The sequence below is a fragment of the Centropristis striata genome, chromosome 16, assembly GCF_030273125.1.
Source record: "Centropristis striata isolate RG_2023a ecotype Rhode Island chromosome 16, C.striata_1.0, whole genome shotgun sequence".
Lineage (NCBI taxonomy): Eukaryota > Metazoa > Chordata > Actinopteri > Perciformes > Serranidae > Centropristis > Centropristis striata.
Genome location: NC_081532.1, coordinates 8,173,690 through 8,194,141, shown reverse-complemented (window position 1 = coordinate 8,194,141; position 20,452 = coordinate 8,173,690). Strand labels below are relative to the sequence as shown.

The window sequence follows — 20,452 nt, the reverse complement described above, 5'->3', positions numbered from 1 at the left end:
CAGACGCTGAGGCTCTCTGGCAGAACATCAATGCATATTTTAATAATCACATGCGTAAACTGTATTAAAGACTACATCATGAGAATTATGACTCAAGCTGGTAACGCATCAATGTGCTGAATTTATGATCCATGTTATCTCCTTGTTTCTGACGTGTTAATTTATTCCCATGAAGATAGTTTTGGTTGAATTTGGGAAAAATTTGAGATCTCCACCGCCAAGACTTCTGCCGCCATCACGATACAATAGAGGTCAATGGCATTTGATTTGTGGTGTTCAAAGAGTCCACATATTACATTTTAAAAACCCAACAGCAATATCTGTTTCCAGAAACAATATCCCTGCTCAGGCTGATTCACAGACTTTACTGGGGAAAGGTTTCACTGAGAACTATTTGTGGTTGAAGCAGGAAAGGAAGTAGACCAGAGGCCAGATATGAGCTTTTTAAGATTCAAGCTGTTAACAGAATATTACAGAATACTAATTAATCAGTCAATCAACAGAAAAATAGTTGATTGCCAAGCATTTTGATAATCAATTAATCATTTAAGTTATTAATTAGAATATTTTATTAATTTAAACATTTTATAAATTCAAAATTTCATGCAAAAATGACAGTAAATTGTGTGTTGTAGATTTCCCCCTTTCTCAAAACCTCTTTGTCTTTGTGAACTGTGGCCAAAGTGAAAGCAAAAGAGCTAAACAAAACTTAAAAAATGTAGTTTCAGTTTTATTTCATATTAAAGTGAATGTGTTTGGATTTTGGACTGACAAAAACAAGACATTTGAATCTTAAGATGAATTGATAATAAAAAAATAATCATTAGTTGAAGCCCTTCTGTCAATTTTTATAAACAGTGACATAAACATAAACAGCTAATCAATGAATCGTTTGGTCAATAGATGTCAAAAACAGTGTAACACAAGTCCCCAAAAGGGAAGATAAAGTCTTCAAAATGCTTGTTTTGTCTGATCAACAGAACCCAAATATATTCAGTTTGTTACCACAGAGAGCATAAAAATACTGCAAATATTCCAACTCTTTCTCCTTAAACCCTGTTTGTTTGACTCATTAATCCACCCCGACTTCCACCAAACACGGACCTGCATGTTTTAATTTTAAAAGTATTGAAATGAATATAAAAATTGGCTGAATATTCACATTGGAGAGGCAGGAACCACTGAAATGCTGCCAATTTTGATTTAAAATTGCCTTAACGATAAATTGCTTTTATAAGTTGCATTTATTTTCTGTTGAATCATCTTCTTTTCCTCTTCACACTGCTTCCACTATTTAAACCAGGGTGGGCCTCAGCAGCTCTTAAACATTCGTACAAAGTAGACTTTGACAGTTCATTCTTGCAATCATGAATTCTGGATATATTGTTTTTCGTGTGAGGTTAATCCTCCAAACAGCACGCAAACAAAGACGTATTTGAAGCGGTGTGTGTTGTGGCAGCCCGGCTGTGGACGCTGTGGTCGGGGGGACAGTGGGTGACACACAGGGAGTGGGTGGCCTCTGTTTGCCTTGGGGATTTCACGCTGTTCATACAAGCACTTCAGGAATGTCCCACAATCAGACCCTTTGGCTCCTGCTCAACTGACCTGCTGGGCCGTCATTGGCTCATCTGGAGGCCAGCTGTCTGAAAACACTGCCTTTGCAATTTACTCTCTCTCCACAGTTGCCTACAACTGTCACCCGCTGTCCGCCTCGCCACAGAGCAGACGTAGTGACTCATTCTATAGGTACGACCCTCACCGCGCCGTCACCGTAAAAACAACTTTAACCTCGCTGCACAATGGGAGCCAGTCAGGACGAGGAGGCCCTGGTTCCTGGGAGACCGCCATGACATGTAGGTGAGAGATGCTACGTTCAGGGTACATTCCGGTTTCTCAGCAAAGTTATTGGTCTGAGGAAAGCAACTGGCTTTTTCACTGTTTTTATGAGGCTTGTTTATGACTGCATTCACTGCATGGTTTGCATGACGTAACTATGCAATTTAAATATTTTAAAACATAAACAAGCTTTGCCCACACAACTGAAAAGAGCTCTGATTGAGAAATGGAGACGTGAAGAGGCAGAAAACAAAGAGTGGTGTGTTCAGCTGATGTGTAAACAAGCTTTTTTTTAATGGATAAACTGTGTGCAGAACAGCACAAAACAACAAACTGAACTGCACAAACAAAACCCAGGAGGAATTTGTTTGTTTCCCTGAAATGAGAAGTCTTACTCTGAATAACGCTGAGTCCAAACAGGTGACAATCCTTCAGCCTCAGGAGGTCACACACCTGGACCAACAGTTCCTGGCACAAAGTCTTCACCTGAGGAGGAGAGAAGAAGAGGAGGAGGGTAAGATCACCTGTTAGCCATTAATCAAAATAACATAAACATAAATACAAACACAACTGCTAATGTTTGGTAAGTATCTCTCAAAAGTATTTCAATTGAAGAAGGAACCTTGTTTTTGGCCACCATGAAACATGAAAGTTTGTATATGAACAGTTGTTATAGAATGAAAATGAATCAACAGCTGTTCATATACAGAGATTAAATACATTCCTGAGGTCACTTCACCACAAAAACAGTTTCGTAAGTAACAGCTGACAGCTGCCAAGAAATACTGACCACATCTTGTTATGAAATTAAAAACATCTCAGTGTATGCTCTTAAAGGAAAAGGACAAGATTTTTCACTTTCTTGCCCAGAGTTAGAAGAGGAGATCGATACCATGACTATGTGATAAATATGAAGCTACAGCTAGCAGCCAGTTAGTAGTTTAGCTTAGCAAAAAGCCTGGAAAACAAAGAATACAGAGCATGACTAAATGTAACAAAATCTGCCTAACAGCAAATCCAAAGTTCACCAATTAACATATTATATCTTTTTTATTTAATCAGTACAAAAAAACAAAAAAATGCAAATCATGGTTTTAATGAAAAAATTCTGTATTTTTCACACTGGACCCAATTTTGCCATGTTTTTGTGTCTCGGTGACTAATAAGGACAACATTTTTTTTTTAATTTGAGCAAGAGAGCTGTAGCCGACAGCTACTAAGGAGACTGCAATTTAATTATTCTGGGCGATTGTGCACCATAAAATATGGCCACTAAAAGTGCTTGTTTTTGCCACCGACAGGCTCAAATTGTTATTATAAGTGGCTGACAACATTATAAATAGGACCCTTCAGAAAAATAACTTTTTTTTAAACTTTTGCTTAATTTGGTTTGTTTATTATTGTGTCTTATCCAAGTCTCGTTCAAGAAAAAGTGTTGTTCTGAAATCTCTCGACAATAGAAAAATGAGTGAGAGGTGAAGAGACAAGCGCTGGGAAAAGATGACTTAGAGAATATTTTGTTGAAAATTTAAAAAAAAAAGCGTATCAAGCAATAGGGAAAGAAAAACTTATTTTCTCTCTGTAAGGTCCTTTCCATTATGATGTCAGCCTGTCAGTGGCCAAAAAAGCCATGTCAGTGGATGCACACTGATGAATAGGTTTAGAGCAGTATTTAAGGGTAATGTTTATTATTATACTCACATTGACTATGACATTAAGTGTGTCATCATTGGGCAAAAAGACACAGACACAGCGGCGGTCCTGCATGGCTTTGTTGTTGTGAAAGTTCAGTTTGTTCATCTTCGGCGTGGCTCAGACAGGACAGGCCCCACCGCCTGCTACCGGGGCTCCGGGCCCTCTGACGACCCGCCTCCACCACTGGTCCCTGTATCCCTGCTTCAGCTGCAGCCCAGTACAGACTCACCAGCACCTACGGGCTCAGCAGGCCAAGCAGCACTCACAGGGCAGAGCATGGGGACCCGAGCTGCAGACAGCCACTGTGGAGACACAACAGAGAAGATAAAGGATCTGTAAATTCAATTGAAGATCCAAATACACATTTAAAAATAGCCGATGTGCAGAAAAATATGTTCCTACTAACAGAGTCTGACAGGATAGGAGAAATAAAAGACAGACAGACAAAAAAGGAGGCCAGCTCTATGTTTGTGTCCCTGATTGTGTGACATCATTTCAGGGGAATGTCAGTGACTCCGGAGGAACATGTGAACATCTGTCTGGACAGGAACCGAAGAAATGTAATGATGCCACGAGAGAAACACGCTAAGTGGCCCGCTGCGGAAAAACCGACAGATTTCTATCACTTTTTCACTTAAAACACAACAAAACCAGTTCTGAACATTAACTTTAGGGCATTTTAATAAACCAGAAATACAACACTGCTGCCAGAAAGCAATGCATTACCGTGCTTGACTTTAGCAGCTGTTAAGAAACTTGTGCAGAGGGGTTTAGACTGGGTGTGACTTTGTTGGCTCTGTAAGCCACACAGCTTCACATTTTCCTCCTGGCATCGGTTTTGTCATCTCATTCAGTTCGGCTGACTCTCGGCTGTTTGACTTGAACTTTTCACTGCCTGCTGGCGAGTGTCTGACTGTAGCTTTGCGTTTAGTAAATGCAAGTATATTTTCTCTGTTTTGTAATGGTATTTTAGGGAAATGCTCTTATTATGAAAGTGAAACAGCAAAGTGTTGCAGGAACCTGAAAGAATATCTGCACACTGAACTTAAAGTTGCAGTATAATGACTTCAGGGATATTCCTGCACTTCTGCTTCCATTTTATGACAGCCATGTGTTCCCTTGTTCTCTGCCAACTGTATACATATCTCACACACACATGGTAAAGGAAGGGTACACACACACACCTCCAACATTAGCAGTTGTCCCGTGACCAGCAAGTAGCTCACAGTATGACCTGTGCCTGAGGACGTGTGAGGCCTTCAGGGAGTGTGAAAAGTCTCGGACCAGACAAAAGAATGTAAAAGAACAATCAATCCAGATTATCACTTCTTCCTGTTGAGAAGTCACTCACCTTGAAGCCATGTTGTCATTAAAAACAGATAGGAGGGATACCATTACAGGGGGGAAAGCAATTAGCATTTAAAAAGATGCTATCAGAGTTTTAAAGGCGTATCGACAGCAAAGGAAATCTGACTCGTCAAGTCAGTTTATGCAAACCACACAAAAGGTTTCACTGCAGGCTCCTCCAGCTACTCAAAGCGCCTTTGTAAGCCGGGACAGTAAATATAAAAGTGAAAAACCTGTCTTGAAATCAGTAAATTGCTACTCTAACAAAGCAAGCAGCAGTGGAAACAACACCGAAATTACTGGCCGGAGTGATACCAATAAACAACAGCTTTAACTGTAGGCTTGGACCTCTGCAGCAAAGTCAGAAAATGCTTTTCGGACTAAGTACCCATTCAATACGCCTGCTGTCGACATATAACACTGCTTTGTTGCAGCAGAGACAGGGAGCATTGTGGCCAAGGCAGCCATAAATACACATACTGTTGACATACAGCATCAGTTCTCATTAACGCTGGTCATTGGATGTGCAGTGTGGCGGGCAACCAGCTACTCAGCAAAGTCTGCTGATGAGCCATGACTGGGACGGCTGCCTGCGCTGCTGCTGACCTTGACTAAACACAACACTGCTGCACTGCACACACACACACACACACACACATGCAAATATGCACACATATGCAGATAAAATTAGAGACACATGTACATCAGATGCACAATGGGTATGTTCCTGATCTCTTGCCATGACCATATGTCAGGTACTACTACAGAACAGCTGTGTGATGGCAGCGGGGTTAATTAGAATGAGATCCACCTAATTGGATTACTTCTCTCAATCACTCGCTTCCCCTCCAGAGATCCAGAGTGATGTCAGTAAGGCAGGTCAGATATAATATTTTTGCAGAAAAAAGCTTTTGAATTATTTCATTTGCCAAGCTGGTGAGACAGGAAAACAGTAGAGTACCAGAATACTTATACCATGTCCAACTTAAAATGGATTTACACTTGATACATGGCATGAACAGCAGTCCCACCATAGATACTGTAGGTGTACTTTTTCTACTAAAAATAGTCTCGTACATTTTTTGGGTACAGATTGAACAAGCGAGATATAACAAGTAATTAAGTGAGTGACTTTTGCTACCTTTAACCAGATGTTTCCCTGTGTTTACAGTGACCGTGCTAAGCTAAGCTAAGCTAAGGTAAGGTAAGCTAAGCTAAGGTAAGCTAAGCAGATGTTGGTTTTTGATTTATGTTTCCCATACAGACATGAGGCTTGGGCTGTCACTTTTATTTGAAATGTATTTGAATAGTTAATATTCACACTGAATCGACCCGTTCAGATTGAAAATTGCATGTGATGTCAATGGCCTTCCCATATGGTCTAGCGGTTAGGATTCCTGGTTTTCACCCAGGCGGCCCGGGTTCGACTCCCGGTATGGGAACTAACATATTACGGAATTCCCCACTGCAGGATAAATAAAGTCTTATCTTATTTCATAATCGACCTTTTCATAATGCTGTTTTTCCAGTGCATGGTACGGCATTGCTCTACTCAACTTTACTTGTTCAGTTTTGCTTTTACATTGGCAGAAGTTGTGGATAGTACCTGGGACCCTTTACCTTTTAAACCACCACCAACCACAAGCAAGTTAAGCTAATACATGAAGTGAAGTCAAAATATTGGAGGCTAATGACTGGTCAAAGTGAATCATCACTGATGATACGCGAGCCATTCTTCCAATTTTTACCGCCTCACAGTTTGTATCCACAAACCAGTGGAGATGCAGTTTACATCCATGTCTGTTCAGACTTCAACTTTGCTGATGCTTCTGTATCTGCAACTCAACTACGAATGGTTTCACAAAGCTTAAAGGAGCATTTTGAGAATTTGCCCTGTGGTTTTCTTTTTTGCCAGAGTTTGAAAAATCTGTGTACAAGGTGGAAACATTCACACATCCGGTTTAATCTCCCTGCAGAAAAGTTAAAGGTCCTTGAAGTAGGCTCTGTTGAAGTCATATCACATTGCATTTTTAACCAGAAATATGATTCCTGACTTCCACAGACACATCCTACTTACGTTTCGTTTATTACATTGCTGAACGCTCACGGTGAAAGCGGATTGGTGTCTTGTAGAGACCGGGGTTACTCAGACAGAACTGAGTACAGTCATTATTGATGGGTTTAAATGTCTATTGTGTCACGTCTGGTCTAAACATGAGACATCACCACAGAGGGAATGTCCACTGTGAAATTAAAGGGTGGATTCGCTTACACGCTGTGTGAGGGAAAGAGAGTGCTGGATAATGAAATTACTGCTTTCCATCCCCCCATTTCACTGCCGTGCAAAGTGTGATGCAACACTAAAGTCCATCTAAAGCAGCACACGCACAAAGAGCAGCCAACTGAGCTTCCTCTGCCTTTCAAACAGGGATTCTGTCAACGTGGCAAACCTCAGAGTGACCAAATCCCACACTGGGATACAGAGAAAGGGCCTCTGTCACAACTGCACCTCTCTCTTTCTCGTTCTCTCCCTCCAGCATTGACATCACAGGGGCGGAGAGTCTCTGTGTCCAACTGTTGGATGGTGCAGTCAAAGAAAAACTTTCTCTGCTTGGAGACGAAGGAACTGAAGGAGGCTGTCACCACGCTGATTTAAGAATAGCTTCAGGTAGAGCATGTGTCAAAGCTAAGAGAGAAAAAGTACAGGGTGGATATATGCACAGCAAAGAGAGAGAGAGGGAGAGAGAGAGAAAGAGAGAGGAGGAGGGAGATGGAGAGAGGCAGCGCTCGAAGCTTAGGCATGAAAAAAGAAAAAACTGCTGCAGTCAGGAGAATTCCTCACTAACATCTGCTTCTCATTCCAACAATGGCGGCCTTTGATTCCTGATGCACACAACGAGCTGCCCCGCCACCGTCTCCATGTGGTGCACACAAACTGCATCCTCTGACAGCATCCTGACACCGGGAACAGCACACATGTGCCCTAATCCCTGAGCTGGAGCTCAACAGCGTCTGTACATGTCTTCAACAAGTTAACTTCACCTACATCGCCCAGTCAGAAGAATAACATTAGAATAATCTGCAAACAAGTTTGATAATAGATTACATTTTTCAAGAAAAAATGTCTGGTTCTTCTGGCTACATCCAAAGTGCATAACTTTTGCTACTTTTACGCCTGGCATCCATCCTAAAACGAAGACGTTTGAAAACTCAGCCAACCCGATATCAGTATAAAAACTTGTTGCATTGTAGTCTGGACAGGCAGAAATGGAGACCGTTGGAAATTATGAAACAGGCATTCATGTTTATTTCCTTGGGTCAGTCACCACAATACATCATGCATCTATGACAGGACCCTTTTCCAGAAGGAAACAAACGACATCAACCTTGAGTGTTTTATCTAACAGATAATAAATGACAGCGTTTCTGACCTTGTCTTCTATGCTAGCAGCTGCTGTGCAGAATAATTCTGCATTTTATAATGCTACAAAGATGCAAGAGGCAATTTGTGTCTCAAGTATAATGTCCAGTGTTTTTTCACCATCACATCTTACCAACAAAATGACCAATTGACAAAATATTGAGCAGATTAAGTGATAAAGGAATTAATAGTTGCAAAGTCTAAATACAAATATATATTTTTACATGTTTCTTTACTTCCTTTGACCTTCTCTTATGCTTCTTCTGAAGATGTGCTATAATCTCTCTGCTAGAGTTTATTGTCTTTGTGTTTATTGTCATGAGCATCATAAACTATATTTATTTGTCCTCTCCTTTCCTATGTTCTGTTTTTCTCTGCACTTTGAAGCACTCTGGATCACCTGTGCTGTGTTTTTAACTGACACAATAAGTTGATTTATTAACAGAATAGTCTTTTGAGTCAATTTTGAAGTATACATGCCAGACATTCGCTCGCAATGATTTGCTGCTTTTTGTTGTCTGTGATGGTCATTTTCTACTCTTATCTAGCATTTAAGAGGGTAATTGATTAGTCAACTAATTAATTAGCACAGCAGATGAATGATGAAAATAATAGTTGAGATCGACAATACAAGTTAAGATACAAGAGCTGAATTAAAAACTATATTGATATCTAGATAGAGTTTGGCTCAGCTGGGATATTTAATGCAGCATTATAGCAACGAAAATAACACCAGACAGAATTAAAAACTCAGAAAATGCCACAAAATCTAACAAATCATGGTATTACATCAACACTGAATGAATTGAACTTGTGGAGGAGCTAAATAAAGACTTTACAACAGGCTGGGTGTATGCAGAAACAAGCTTATCCTAATTTTATGCACCCAATCATATGGGAGGAAGCCTGTTTCATGAGCTGCAGATGCTGACACAAACTGCCCTGGTGAAATATTTAAAGGACTGCCATTCAAAGGGCACGACTTTTATAAATAGTGCCAGCGACTGGATTCGAATGGGACATTTTTTTTCCGCCCCTCAGTTCGCTGCCAAGAGATCTGTTTATTCAGCTGATGAGAAATGTTGCTGAGCTGACGAGTGGCTCTAAATCACATCAGTCACAAGATGGCATTCACAGTGAGACTTCCCTTCACTGCTTAACCTACTGATACACTAAAAGGAGGAGCTGTGTGCTACAAAATAAACAGGAAAAAGCATGCTCGTGGGGCTGCATGCTCGACCACCCAAACCACAATTCGGGATCGTCTAAACATCTATTTTGGATTCTGGCTGGCTTTGTCATGATGTCGGGAAGTGGCTGTCGTCATGTACCGGAAACACGCTCGTATCTGATGTTATACTTGGCAAATAAAGCTGTTCTGACTCTAATAATGCTGTCTTGTATTTGACTTTCTCTGCTGTCAACAGACTACAGACGGTGTAAACAAATAATGGTGCCACTTGCTGATATTAATAGAGTCAGCAGGCATGTTTAGCAGCTCCCCCATAAATACCTGGATGCTCTCTGTGTGTGTTTTTAGCCTTTAAGCCTAATCTGAGAGGCAGAGGGAAAACACACCATTTAAGACCCCCATTCCCCTGATCCCTTGCCCATAAGATCATCTAACAGATATTTGTCTATTTCCACTGAGCTACCGGGGAGGATAAACAAACAGTTTCTGGCTCAGAGTCAAATGAAAAGTCTGAGAACCTAAAGCAGATTTTAACGACTTATCTCAAGTTGATGAAATGTAGGATCTGAATTACGGTAATTATCCACAACACACCCTGTATATATATATATATATATATAATATTCTTTCACGCTAAGTATAATCTATATGTTTGCTCACTTAAGTCCAACATCTAAACAGTAAATGCCTGCACGTCCTCCTTTATCAAATGTCACGCTCATTAGCCTCTGAAGGTCAAGCCTGTACACAGCATGGCACTGTAATGCTGTTATATAATTCACAAAGAAAAGCCAAAGAATTGGATGGTGGGTGGCCGTGGGGTAAACCACAACTCACACAGTAAATGTGGCTGCAATATTTACCATACATTATCTGAATTCAGTGGAGAGGTTATGTCACTGGAGAGGAATTTTGAAGACTTTTCACATCATTTAGCTTTCGACTTTCAATCTTCCTTTTGTCCAGGAATTACTCCGGATTAAGAAGCTGGAGCGCCTTCCTGTTTGATGAATCATTCTCCTGCTTGATGGAGATATAATTATGAAAGTGACAGCCAGAGTCTTACTGAATGGCTGCATTGAGTAACAACAATTGAAATGCCAACACGCCAGCTTCTTGGCCAACTGTCCTAGTTGAGGCGTTTGTTTAAGACTTGTGGCACCAGCTATCAGCACAAAGAGGAGTGATGTGGAAATACATATCACTGTTCATTCTTAGCAAACGCTTTATGGCCTAATAAAAGTTTAAATTAGGTGTGGGACTCTTTGGGAATGTTGAATGTAGAACACAAGCAGGACTACACAGTTTTTTTTTTTACGAAAAAAAGTTAGCTGCAACAACTTGGAAGACAATCTCCATTGTGTATGGCAACACTATGACCACTACTGTCTTAATGTCAGCCACAACACTGTTCAGCTGTGGGTCTTCTGGAATGAGTTTGGACCAAGTTATTTATTTTCCATGTCCAGTCAGCTGGAGGAAAGTTTTGTGAAGTGGTGACATTTGCTTTAGCTGAAGTTATAATACCATGGCATACCAAGTATCAAATACTTCTTATTGTCTCCAGTTCTGCTTTTTTTACTCTGTCAACATATTGTTATCAAAATCGTTCTTTAAAATATATGATTCAATAAAAGAACTGTAGAAAAAAGGCACCAAGCACAGATTTTTTTTGTCCTAAAAATGTGCACCTAAATGAATGAAAACTGATGTTGTGGGTTCTTATGAAAGCTTGCACAATGCTGTGGAACATTTGTGCCGCAGAAAAATTATTCAGATGGACGTCGATTTCAGTGGAAGTATGTCTTCCTACTGAGGTCATAGCTAGCTTGCTGCCATAATGGGGGAACGTCATCAATTTGGTTTCTCAACAACCAATATCGTACAACACGACTACTATACTGTAGCTCCTCTGTCTGGAGCGTTGTGTGTTGTGTGGAGCAGTAAATGGACATGCCAACGTGGATAATTCACACCATACCTGACCCGTTGTGCATAGTTTTCATACAGAAAATTGGCATGCAGATTTTCTGTATTCCATAACTTTTTCCTCCCCCCTTTCTTTCAAATCATCAGACATTTTAATATGTAAGGAATGATCCGGTGAAATATGCTAACAAAGAGTAACTCAAGCAGCAAAGTTCAAAACTCAATGAACTCAGTGAAGAACAACTTAAGCTCAGTTACCTTTATGGAAAAAGTATTTCAACATTCATAACATCTGGCTTCCATGTGGAGTGAGTGCGCGCACATGCACACACACACCTCAAACTGCCGGCACTGCCAGACAAGTTAGAACAGAGTCAGCAGTCGCTCCCTTCCCTTCCCTCCCCGCCCAGCATTCAGGCTTGGACAGAGCATGAGTAACCCCACAAAACTAGCAATCGCAGTGCAACACACCGCGGAGACGTCAACCCGACCATTATGTATGCTCGAAATAGCGCGAGCAGCCTTAAAGAAGAGGGTTAAACAATGAGCTGCAATTACAGCAAACCCCAGCCAAACCCTGTTGTTTTGTTTCTTCCGTTATGACAGAATGAAAAGGGCCGTTGCAGGTGATCTGATCTGTTTCCTGTGTGCAGCTTTTGTAACAGGATCGTCTGTTTACACTGTCACACCTGAGGAAACGTGGTATGCCTTTTTTGTCTCAGGAAACACGTTTTAACCGTGCAGAAAGTTAACTGGAGCATTTCACAATATAGTAAAAAGAACTGTTTTAAAATAACCTCAATGAAAACACAAAGTAAAGATAATATAAGTCCAGAATTTGGCTCTATTGTTCACCCCATGCCAAAACCCAAACAAGACTTAGAACTGGAATTACAACTTTGATAGTGAGGTATAAATACGCTGCGAGGAGCTAATTCTAAACTCTGATATCTGGTGTTAGTGACCCACGACTGAACCTTGGTCTCAGTAACACGTATACCTGCAACCAATCCTTCCAAAATCAACAAAATATCCTACAGGAAGCACTGAGAGCTGAAGTAAAAAACGTGTGAGATAAGCTGATAATATCCTAAGGGGGATGCTGGCAGGTTAAATCTCTCTGGTCCACTTCCTTGAAAGGACTCAAGCTTCACTAAGAAGGCCAAGTAAGCAGAGGAAAAAAAACACAATCCAAGGAAAGGGGGAGTAACTGAGACAAATGCAGGAAGAACTGACCCATTTTCTTTCTTATGTCCCCTATGGTGGACTTGACACATGGATGTGAGAAGTCATGCAACATCCTTGCAGTTGCAGATGTTGGTGGTTTTGTGCAGAACACTGAGATTTATCTCTATCTTTAAAAACACATGGCTACCTTTTTGGAAATCTGCCCGTTTTTCACAACTCCTTAAAAGTGGACTTTCCTGAGATACAGGCTTTGCATCCAAAAGCAGCTGCATGGACCAGATAATGTGGAGTGATATAAGCAGAGAGCCCAAGGCATCTGTATAACTTACACCAACAAGGACATTTGACTGCGTACACACACCCATATACAGTAGACGCAGTTAAGATAACACATGCAATCTCACGGTAGGAGATAGAGTTTCTCCTTCTTTATGGCAATAACAGTAATCTTATCCACCCCCATTCCTCGGTTACATTAGCCCAAAACTCAAAATATGATTCCTCTTACACCTTATCTTCTAGCAACAACGCCGAAGGCGGACTGAACGGTAAATTCAGGAGAGAGCATTTTATAAACCAGCTTCTGATTCCGGTATGAAAAACCCCTCCGAGCGTGCATCAAGCTTTTCTCGGAGAATTTGCATAGCGAGGAGACGATTATGTAAAAAGCATACAACAGGTTATCTCAAGTTACCTATGTATAGCAGCGCAGATGCTTTCTTCCTCCGCTCAGGTACTGTGTCTCAGAGTTTTTGTATTCAGAGTAGTTTTAGCATCAGAGAAAGCCAGCCCCGGGGCTACGAATTCAGCTGAGCTTTTGATGTTAAGTTTAATACTGGGGGAAATCAGAGATAAATTTAGAAAAACAACAGATCCAACACTCACTGAAGCGTGCATGTAACAGGTATGGTAGGTAAGGCATTCTGAGTTTAAGTACAATAAATGAAACTGAAAAGCACCCAAACAAGATTGCAAAACATAGCAGTAACTCATATACAAGTGAGAGAGGGGATTGCCTTGTGCAATTATGGGCTATCCCATCCCATCACACATTCCAGCAAAGATTCTTCTGAATGAGTCACCGACACACACACCAACCATCTTTGTTCACACGTTTCCTTTTTGTTTCCTACTCAAGCAGCGCTCTTCCTGTCCAGACAACACCTGCACCATCTCTCTCCCATTCACTTTGTTTCAACACCGAGCCAAGGCAGCATCGCAATCACTAAAACATGACTTGTTTTTCTTCCGTTTTCCCCAACAGCTGGAGCATAGACCTAGCTGACATGTCACACACTGCATGCAGGGGAATGGGCCACACAAGGTAGCTGATTAGCCTACCATGTGTACTGGATGAGATTCAAGTGCAAGCAATCCTTAAGAGGGGATCCCCTCACTAACTGACTGCTGACTGTGCTTGCAAACACTCTTGATTTCATTTGAAAATTGCAACATACCTCATTGTGCATCATATATGCATTGTGCAATTTTGATTATATTACATTAACAACCTCTTTATGACTTGGCAAAGGATTTATAAATTATAATGTGGTTAAAACAAGCAACCAAGGGACAAAACTTAAGATGTCAAGGCATCATCTCTGCTTAAGTGCCCCTGAGCAAGACATTTAGTCCCCAACAGCTCCTGGAAATGCTCAACATCTGACCCCTGACATCTATGGAAAGTAATTTGCCTTGAAAGTAAAATTATTCATCCAATCTATAGAAAAGTGGTGGACCCAATGTATGCCAACAACCTGAACAATAAGTTAAAACTTTGTAAGAAAACGTGAGGATTCTCATTCCCCTCTTTTTTCCTGATTGCTCTCTGGTCTAATATTAAACAGAGTGGAAATTGTTGACATTCCTGAGTGCTAAGAAAACAACTTGCAGTTTGTTCAGATGAAAAGAAAAGGAGGGATTTGGCAGCTCTAAACAGGATTGATTAGCATGGGTTACGCATCATTTTGGGCCATTTAAGACATCCACACAGTATATTGTTGAAGGTATGGGGCATTGCTGGCATGGTACTTACACAGCAATAACAATGAATGTTGGCTATGTTTTAAATAATAAAAAGGCTTTAATGTCACCATACGATGGATAAAGGCACGAACTTTACATTATATATTTGCTTTTTCATGAGGGCATCAGCTTGGTTTTCAGGCTAAGTTGGTCCGAGAAGAGTACATGATGTTAGCACACGATTAAAAAAAAAGTGAGCAAACATCTAAAATGTTCAATCCTCATTAATCAACTTTACTAATTCATCCATTTAACTTGTCTGTGTCATATCAAGTAAAGCCAAAATGTCTTTACTAACTAAAAAAATCGACTTGGTTACTCATATTTCATGGCAACATTCCCTGTAAAATAACCTGGCAGCATCCCCCGTTGGTGAAGCAAACTTAGCCGTCCCAACTTTGCTTCGTAATGGCTTTAAATACATTAAACATACTCATATAAACAGATATAGAGATTACATTACAAAAAGGGAGTTCATATTTAAACATTTAAATGTATTCGAGTGCTGAAATGACGTCACGTTAACTGCCAAGATACCTTTAAGATTCCCAGTGTGATTTAAAAACGGGATAAAAGCATCCAGCCAGTACATCAAAACTCACCTTTTTAATGACAAAAAGAGTTATTCCTTTAAAAAAGAGTTAATCCGAACGGGTTAATTTGGCGTTCTTACACACACAAAACAACAGAAGGAAAAGAAATCCACAGTTTGGAAAGACTTAAATAAGTTTCGGAGAGGAGTCGTAGTTCTTGCCGCCTTCGACTGGAGCCACATTCTGTCCCCGCTGGAGCCGTAACAAGCAGATAGGAATACATGTGCGGTGGGTGGAAGCGGGAAAGGGTGGAACCGGGATAAAGATGGAAGATTCTGGTTCAATAACGAACACAAAAATTGACACAGGCGTAATAATTTATTTAATTAGAAAATAGTGTACTCAGTGTTATACTTTACGTTATTAGTGTGTGTTTTTATGCCCTCGAATCATGACAATTGCCTCGCAGCCCCCCCTAATGGAATCCACAGTTGGTATCGCCCACGGCTGCCTCTCATTCCATTCCTCCCGACTGTGCTGGACTGGAACTCTGCCGCATTAATTTTGGAAGTCGGCAGGGAGAAATAGTAACGGCGTCGCCTGTATGCCGTATGTATTAAAAGCCTTCTCGGGAGGAAAAAAAAGTTTTGTGATGTAGGGCAGTTTATTTTTACATCCGGATCACCAACACTCTGCAGCTGGGTTCCTTTTTATATGCCCCTTTCTGACCAGGACCATTAAGAAGAATGTCGTAACCCCTATAATAAATGTTTTCTCAAGGATAGAGGAAGGATACCCATTATAAAACACCCAATTACCGTATATGATATCATAAGACATAAAATTATCATAATGCAGCCTACCATAAGATGACTTTGAACTTAATGAGAAGTACAATTTTAACTGCCTATATATAATTTGTAACAGGGTGAGTAAGTGAGTTTTGTTGAGAGAGTCAGTCGTGTCAAACTGACTGAAAATGTATCAATTAATATGCACCGCATCTTTAATAGTATTGATTTGACATTGGAATCAGGTTTATTGCCAAGTAGGTTTTTGCATGCAAGGAATTCACTTCGGTATTCTGGAGCATATTAATATTTTACAATAAAAAAGCAAGTTCTACAAAAATCAATAGTCACTTATATAAAATAGATGATTAAATGTTTTTAATGAGACAGGCCTCACAGTATTTGAAACAAAAAATGTGCAAAATACTGACCAAGGAATGTGCAGAAGTTTTTTAGGGCATTACAACATCAATGCCATTAAATCACTGATGACCTAGAATAAACAAGCAATAAAAGAGACCGATTTGGCAGACTGTCATATTTTTGTGCGTCCTAACTTCTAATTAAAACCTGAGCCAGCAAGTAATTACAGAGAATGCGGAAAGCCAAGAGAACCTTACATAAGTAAGAGAAATGTACCTCAAGCTGTGCCATGAAAATAAACATACACATGCTTCATCTCCATGTTTGTTACGATACATTCCCTGTATACTGAACCCTTATGTTTCTCCTAAAGCCCTGTCCTCCCACTTCATGATGTCAGCCACTGGTTTAAAAGTGGGGAGCGCCCCTCTTAGTTGACTTGGTGACCTGTAATTAGTGCTCGGGGGCCCAGACTCTGCTTAGAACTGCTTGTCAGACAGAGAGAGAGAGAGAAATGGAGTGGCAAACATGAAAAGGGGCGCGGAAGTGTGCCTGGTCAAGCCAGGCTAAACCCCCTCTGGCCCAGATTGCACACTGCTTTGAAGTGACATCAGAAAGGGACCTGTGAACAACAAAGCTACCAAGAGACCATTAGCCTATCTTCAAAAACAAAAACTGCAGACCATAAATCCTCAATCCCTGGACCAGACACCAACTGATCAGGTAACTGTCTCGTCTGAAGCTGCGAAGAGTCAAAATGTTAATCTTAATGTCATTTGGTGGAGGATTGGGTGTGGAATTTGTGGCACCCGTTATATTCAAAGCAGTTTCATTCATAAATTTGGTTACCAGAGCAGTTTTCTATGCACTGTCACACTCTGCACGCCAGTTTTTCATGGACTGCTCATACATACAAAGACTCTTTGTCCTCTAAAACACAAAAAACCTTTTCTAAACACAATCCAAAACCACTGTAACGAATGCCATTCCAAACATGACACATCTTACATGTTCTTCGGCTTATATCGCCCCTCTTCCTCCCTCTCAAACGGCAGAGTGCTTCCAGTCTTTGTCTGCATCACCCTTGTCTTGATTTGATTAGCTGGCTCTGGCCCGGTGGTGGAGGTGCAGCGGGGAGCAGGTTGGGCTTTTGGTTGTGGCAGCATCTGACTAATTGAAATAACTCCCTCTGTGTTTCTGTCTCCCCAGGGGAAGATGAGTGGCACCCCCCTCCCTTCACCAGACTTCAGTCATCATGGAGAGTCCTTGCCGTCAGCCATTCCCTCAGCCTAATGTGACACATGCAGCCACTCCAACCCCCCGAAGCAATGTAAAAACACAACCTTTTTCTGTTCTGCTGCACTGTAACACTGAATGATACAACACAGAAGTGGGTAAACCATAAAATCTGTAACAACCCGATTGAAAAAATTCCATGAACAAGTTTACCTTATCGAATCTGGTCCAGGTGAATAAAACTGAAACTATATTGCTAAAGTATGTAAACACCCAACATTACACCCATGTTTCCAACATTTCATTGCAAAACCAAAGGCTATAACAACTTTCAATCTTCTGGTTTCAGGTTTTACAAGAGTTTGGAACCTGCCTGAAGGGATTTTCTCTCATTCAGCTGCAGGAGTGAGGTCGTTGCAACCTTTATTCTGTCTTTATCTTTTTATTTATCCGAACTTAACTGCAGTGTGGTCACAGTTATTGCATTTGGAAGGTGTAGTTGGAAGTAATGCATTCCTCAGACTTACTGGGAACTTCACTTTGTCTGCACACTAAACAATTATGCATAGTTGAACTTGATGGTTGTTTTATTTAATTATTTTTCTCTTTGCCTTCAAAAGAATGCTTGTAAATTGCTGCAGTTTAAATCTGACAACAAGCGTTTGTTTTCTGAAACTCCTTGGAGCTTGGACATGAAATCTAAGAAGCCGTGCATTCAGTCAAAGCGCAGCAGATGTTCTTTAATTGTGGTCATTTGCTGCTCTGTTATGTAAGAATACATACCGATCTCACTGAGCAATGCTGGGTCAAAAGAGTTGGAAGCTTCCCGGCTTTCGAGGGCCAGATCAAACAGCACTATCGTTATGATATTGCTGGTCATGTTTATTTTATGTACTATTCCAGCCCGGTCTCACTCACAGCTCTCGACAGATATCAACACATTTTCACAGCCCTTGGTGACTGATACTGTCACACAAGCACTCTTTAGTATCTGCATGACATGCACTGGACCTTCCATTCACTCTAATGTAAACCCAAATGCTGCAATATTGGAGTATTGGACATAATATAAAGAGTGCAAAAGTCAGTTTAGTGTGGGTGGGAAGGCTGGTGAATGGGTCAAACAAAGCCTGGACTTTGAACCTGGAGTGTTCATGTCTTGGGGTCCACCAGTGCACAGTCTGGTAGTAAAATGTGGAAGTAGTTGTTTTGAAACCCAACCATGTTGTTTTACCTTAACCTCTGTCAAGTGGTTTTATTGCTCAAAGTTAACCTTCTCCTGCAAACACAGAATTTTATTTTGAAAAGCCACTATGCATTTAACTAGCGGAAAGTGACACAATGTACCTAACACTTCTAAAACTGATGCAAAGGGTGTCTTGTGTGCCGGTATCACACAGAGAGGGGCATGATAAAGTGTCCGTACACCAGATGAGTTGAGATGAGAATGCGTTGACTTTTGAGACTGTCCTCCCGAAAAATGAGGGTAGGAAGCAGGCGGCAACCTCCAGGTCTGAGCAGTGAGGCAAACCAGGAAGTGCTTTTAAGCTGCGTTCTACCGAAAATTCCAACATGGGGGGCGCTGACGAAAGTTGCAGAAGGATTTCGGTCCATTCATTTCAATACAAAATGAGAAAACTTCGCACTTGATTTATTACCTCAGAATTTTAGACTAATTTTGAGAATTTTGAGACTATGGTCTCAATCGCTAGTAAAAAATCTTCTTCAAGACCATTTAATGTTAATAGTTCCAATAATGGCCCCATTTAGAAGAAAATAGAAGATAAAAAAATACTATGATTTGGGGTGTGGCTACCTTTGATTGACAGGTCACTAACAAGACAAGCTGTCATTAGGAGAGAAGCAGAACAATGCATATCCACGGCAACGTGTCAATAATGTTATATGTATATGTATATATGTATATATGTATATATATATATATATATATAAAATTACATTTAGCAGTTGGGTCTCATAACTTTGACCCTCTCACTGTATTTTCACGTTTAGTGAAAGTTTATTTGAACATTTTGTTCATTAAAAATGTCTTGCTCAGCGTTTGGTTGGACTAACAGACATTCCAAGGAGTTGCTGTTCATTTTTCTTAGGTAAGTAACGTACATTTTCTTCATATTTTTTGCTAGCCAAAACTAACATCCCAGTTAATGCTACAGTGAATGTAAACTTGAATTAGCAGTGACTTCTCTTAGTCAGGTTGAGGTGTAGTGAGCCGTGTAGTCAGTGATCAGATCCCTCTCGCTCCTCCACAGTCCAAATATGGTCTGCTCCCAGTTTTCGGAAACAAGATGGCGACGCAAGATGGCGAGGAGTGAAACGCTGAACTCGATGCCTCAAATCCTGCAAACCAATGGGTGACGTCACGGTGACTACGTTGATTATTTATACAGTCTATGGTAGGAACCCATAATCTATGTTGTTGTCTGAATGTAGATCTATTCTGAGGCAATAAGGGCAGATGGCTGGTCAGTTGCATGAGATCCTTGATTCAATATTCTCACCCCTCAGGGGAAATATCAGAGAAATAGGGGAGGGGTATCTGCCTGGAAGATAAATTGCAAAGTGTTGTGGCGAAAGGAAGCCTACAAGGTGCACTCCAGAGTACAGTAATTCTATTGGAGAGCAATATTGAGATCACTTGAAAGTTTTTTAGAATGAGCTTCCTTGTCTCGCAATATTGTAAGGAAAGTGCAGCTGTAATTCTGAAGCCCTGGTGCGCTATAAAGTTAGTTGAAGGAGCGTACTGTAGAAGATCCCTGCAGGCAGGCAGATAGATGAAGGCATTGATCTAAGTTACTGTGCCAAAGCCCTCTTCACATACGGTCTGAGAATGCATTAATTTCTCTGTGGCACCAGTAATGGCACAGTAAGCAGA

The 20,452-nt window shown here is 40.7% G+C and overlaps 1 protein-coding gene and 1 non-coding gene across 2 annotated transcripts in view; one reads left to right on the top strand and one right to left on the bottom strand.

Annotated features, from left to right (window-relative positions):
* frmd6 (FERM domain containing 6) overlaps window positions 1-15,392 on the bottom strand; it is a 32,347-nt gene extending 16,955 nt beyond the window's left edge. The window contains exons 1-3 of the mRNA XM_059353695.1: window positions 15,236-15,392; window positions 3,538-3,833; window positions 2,232-2,322 (exon numbers count right to left, since the gene is read on the bottom strand). Of these exons, the coding sequence (XP_059209678.1) occupies window positions 2,232-2,322; window positions 3,538-3,636 (190 nt within the window). The 5' untranslated portion in view covers window positions 3,637-3,833; window positions 15,236-15,392. The remainder of the gene's footprint in view (window positions 1-2,231; window positions 2,323-3,537; window positions 3,834-15,235) is intronic.
* On the top strand, window positions 6,249-6,320 carry trnae-uuc (transfer RNA glutamic acid (anticodon UUC)). The gene has a single exon. It is a non-coding gene; the product is annotated as a tRNA-Glu (tRNA).
* Window positions 15,393-20,452: the final 5,060 nt, after the last annotated feature.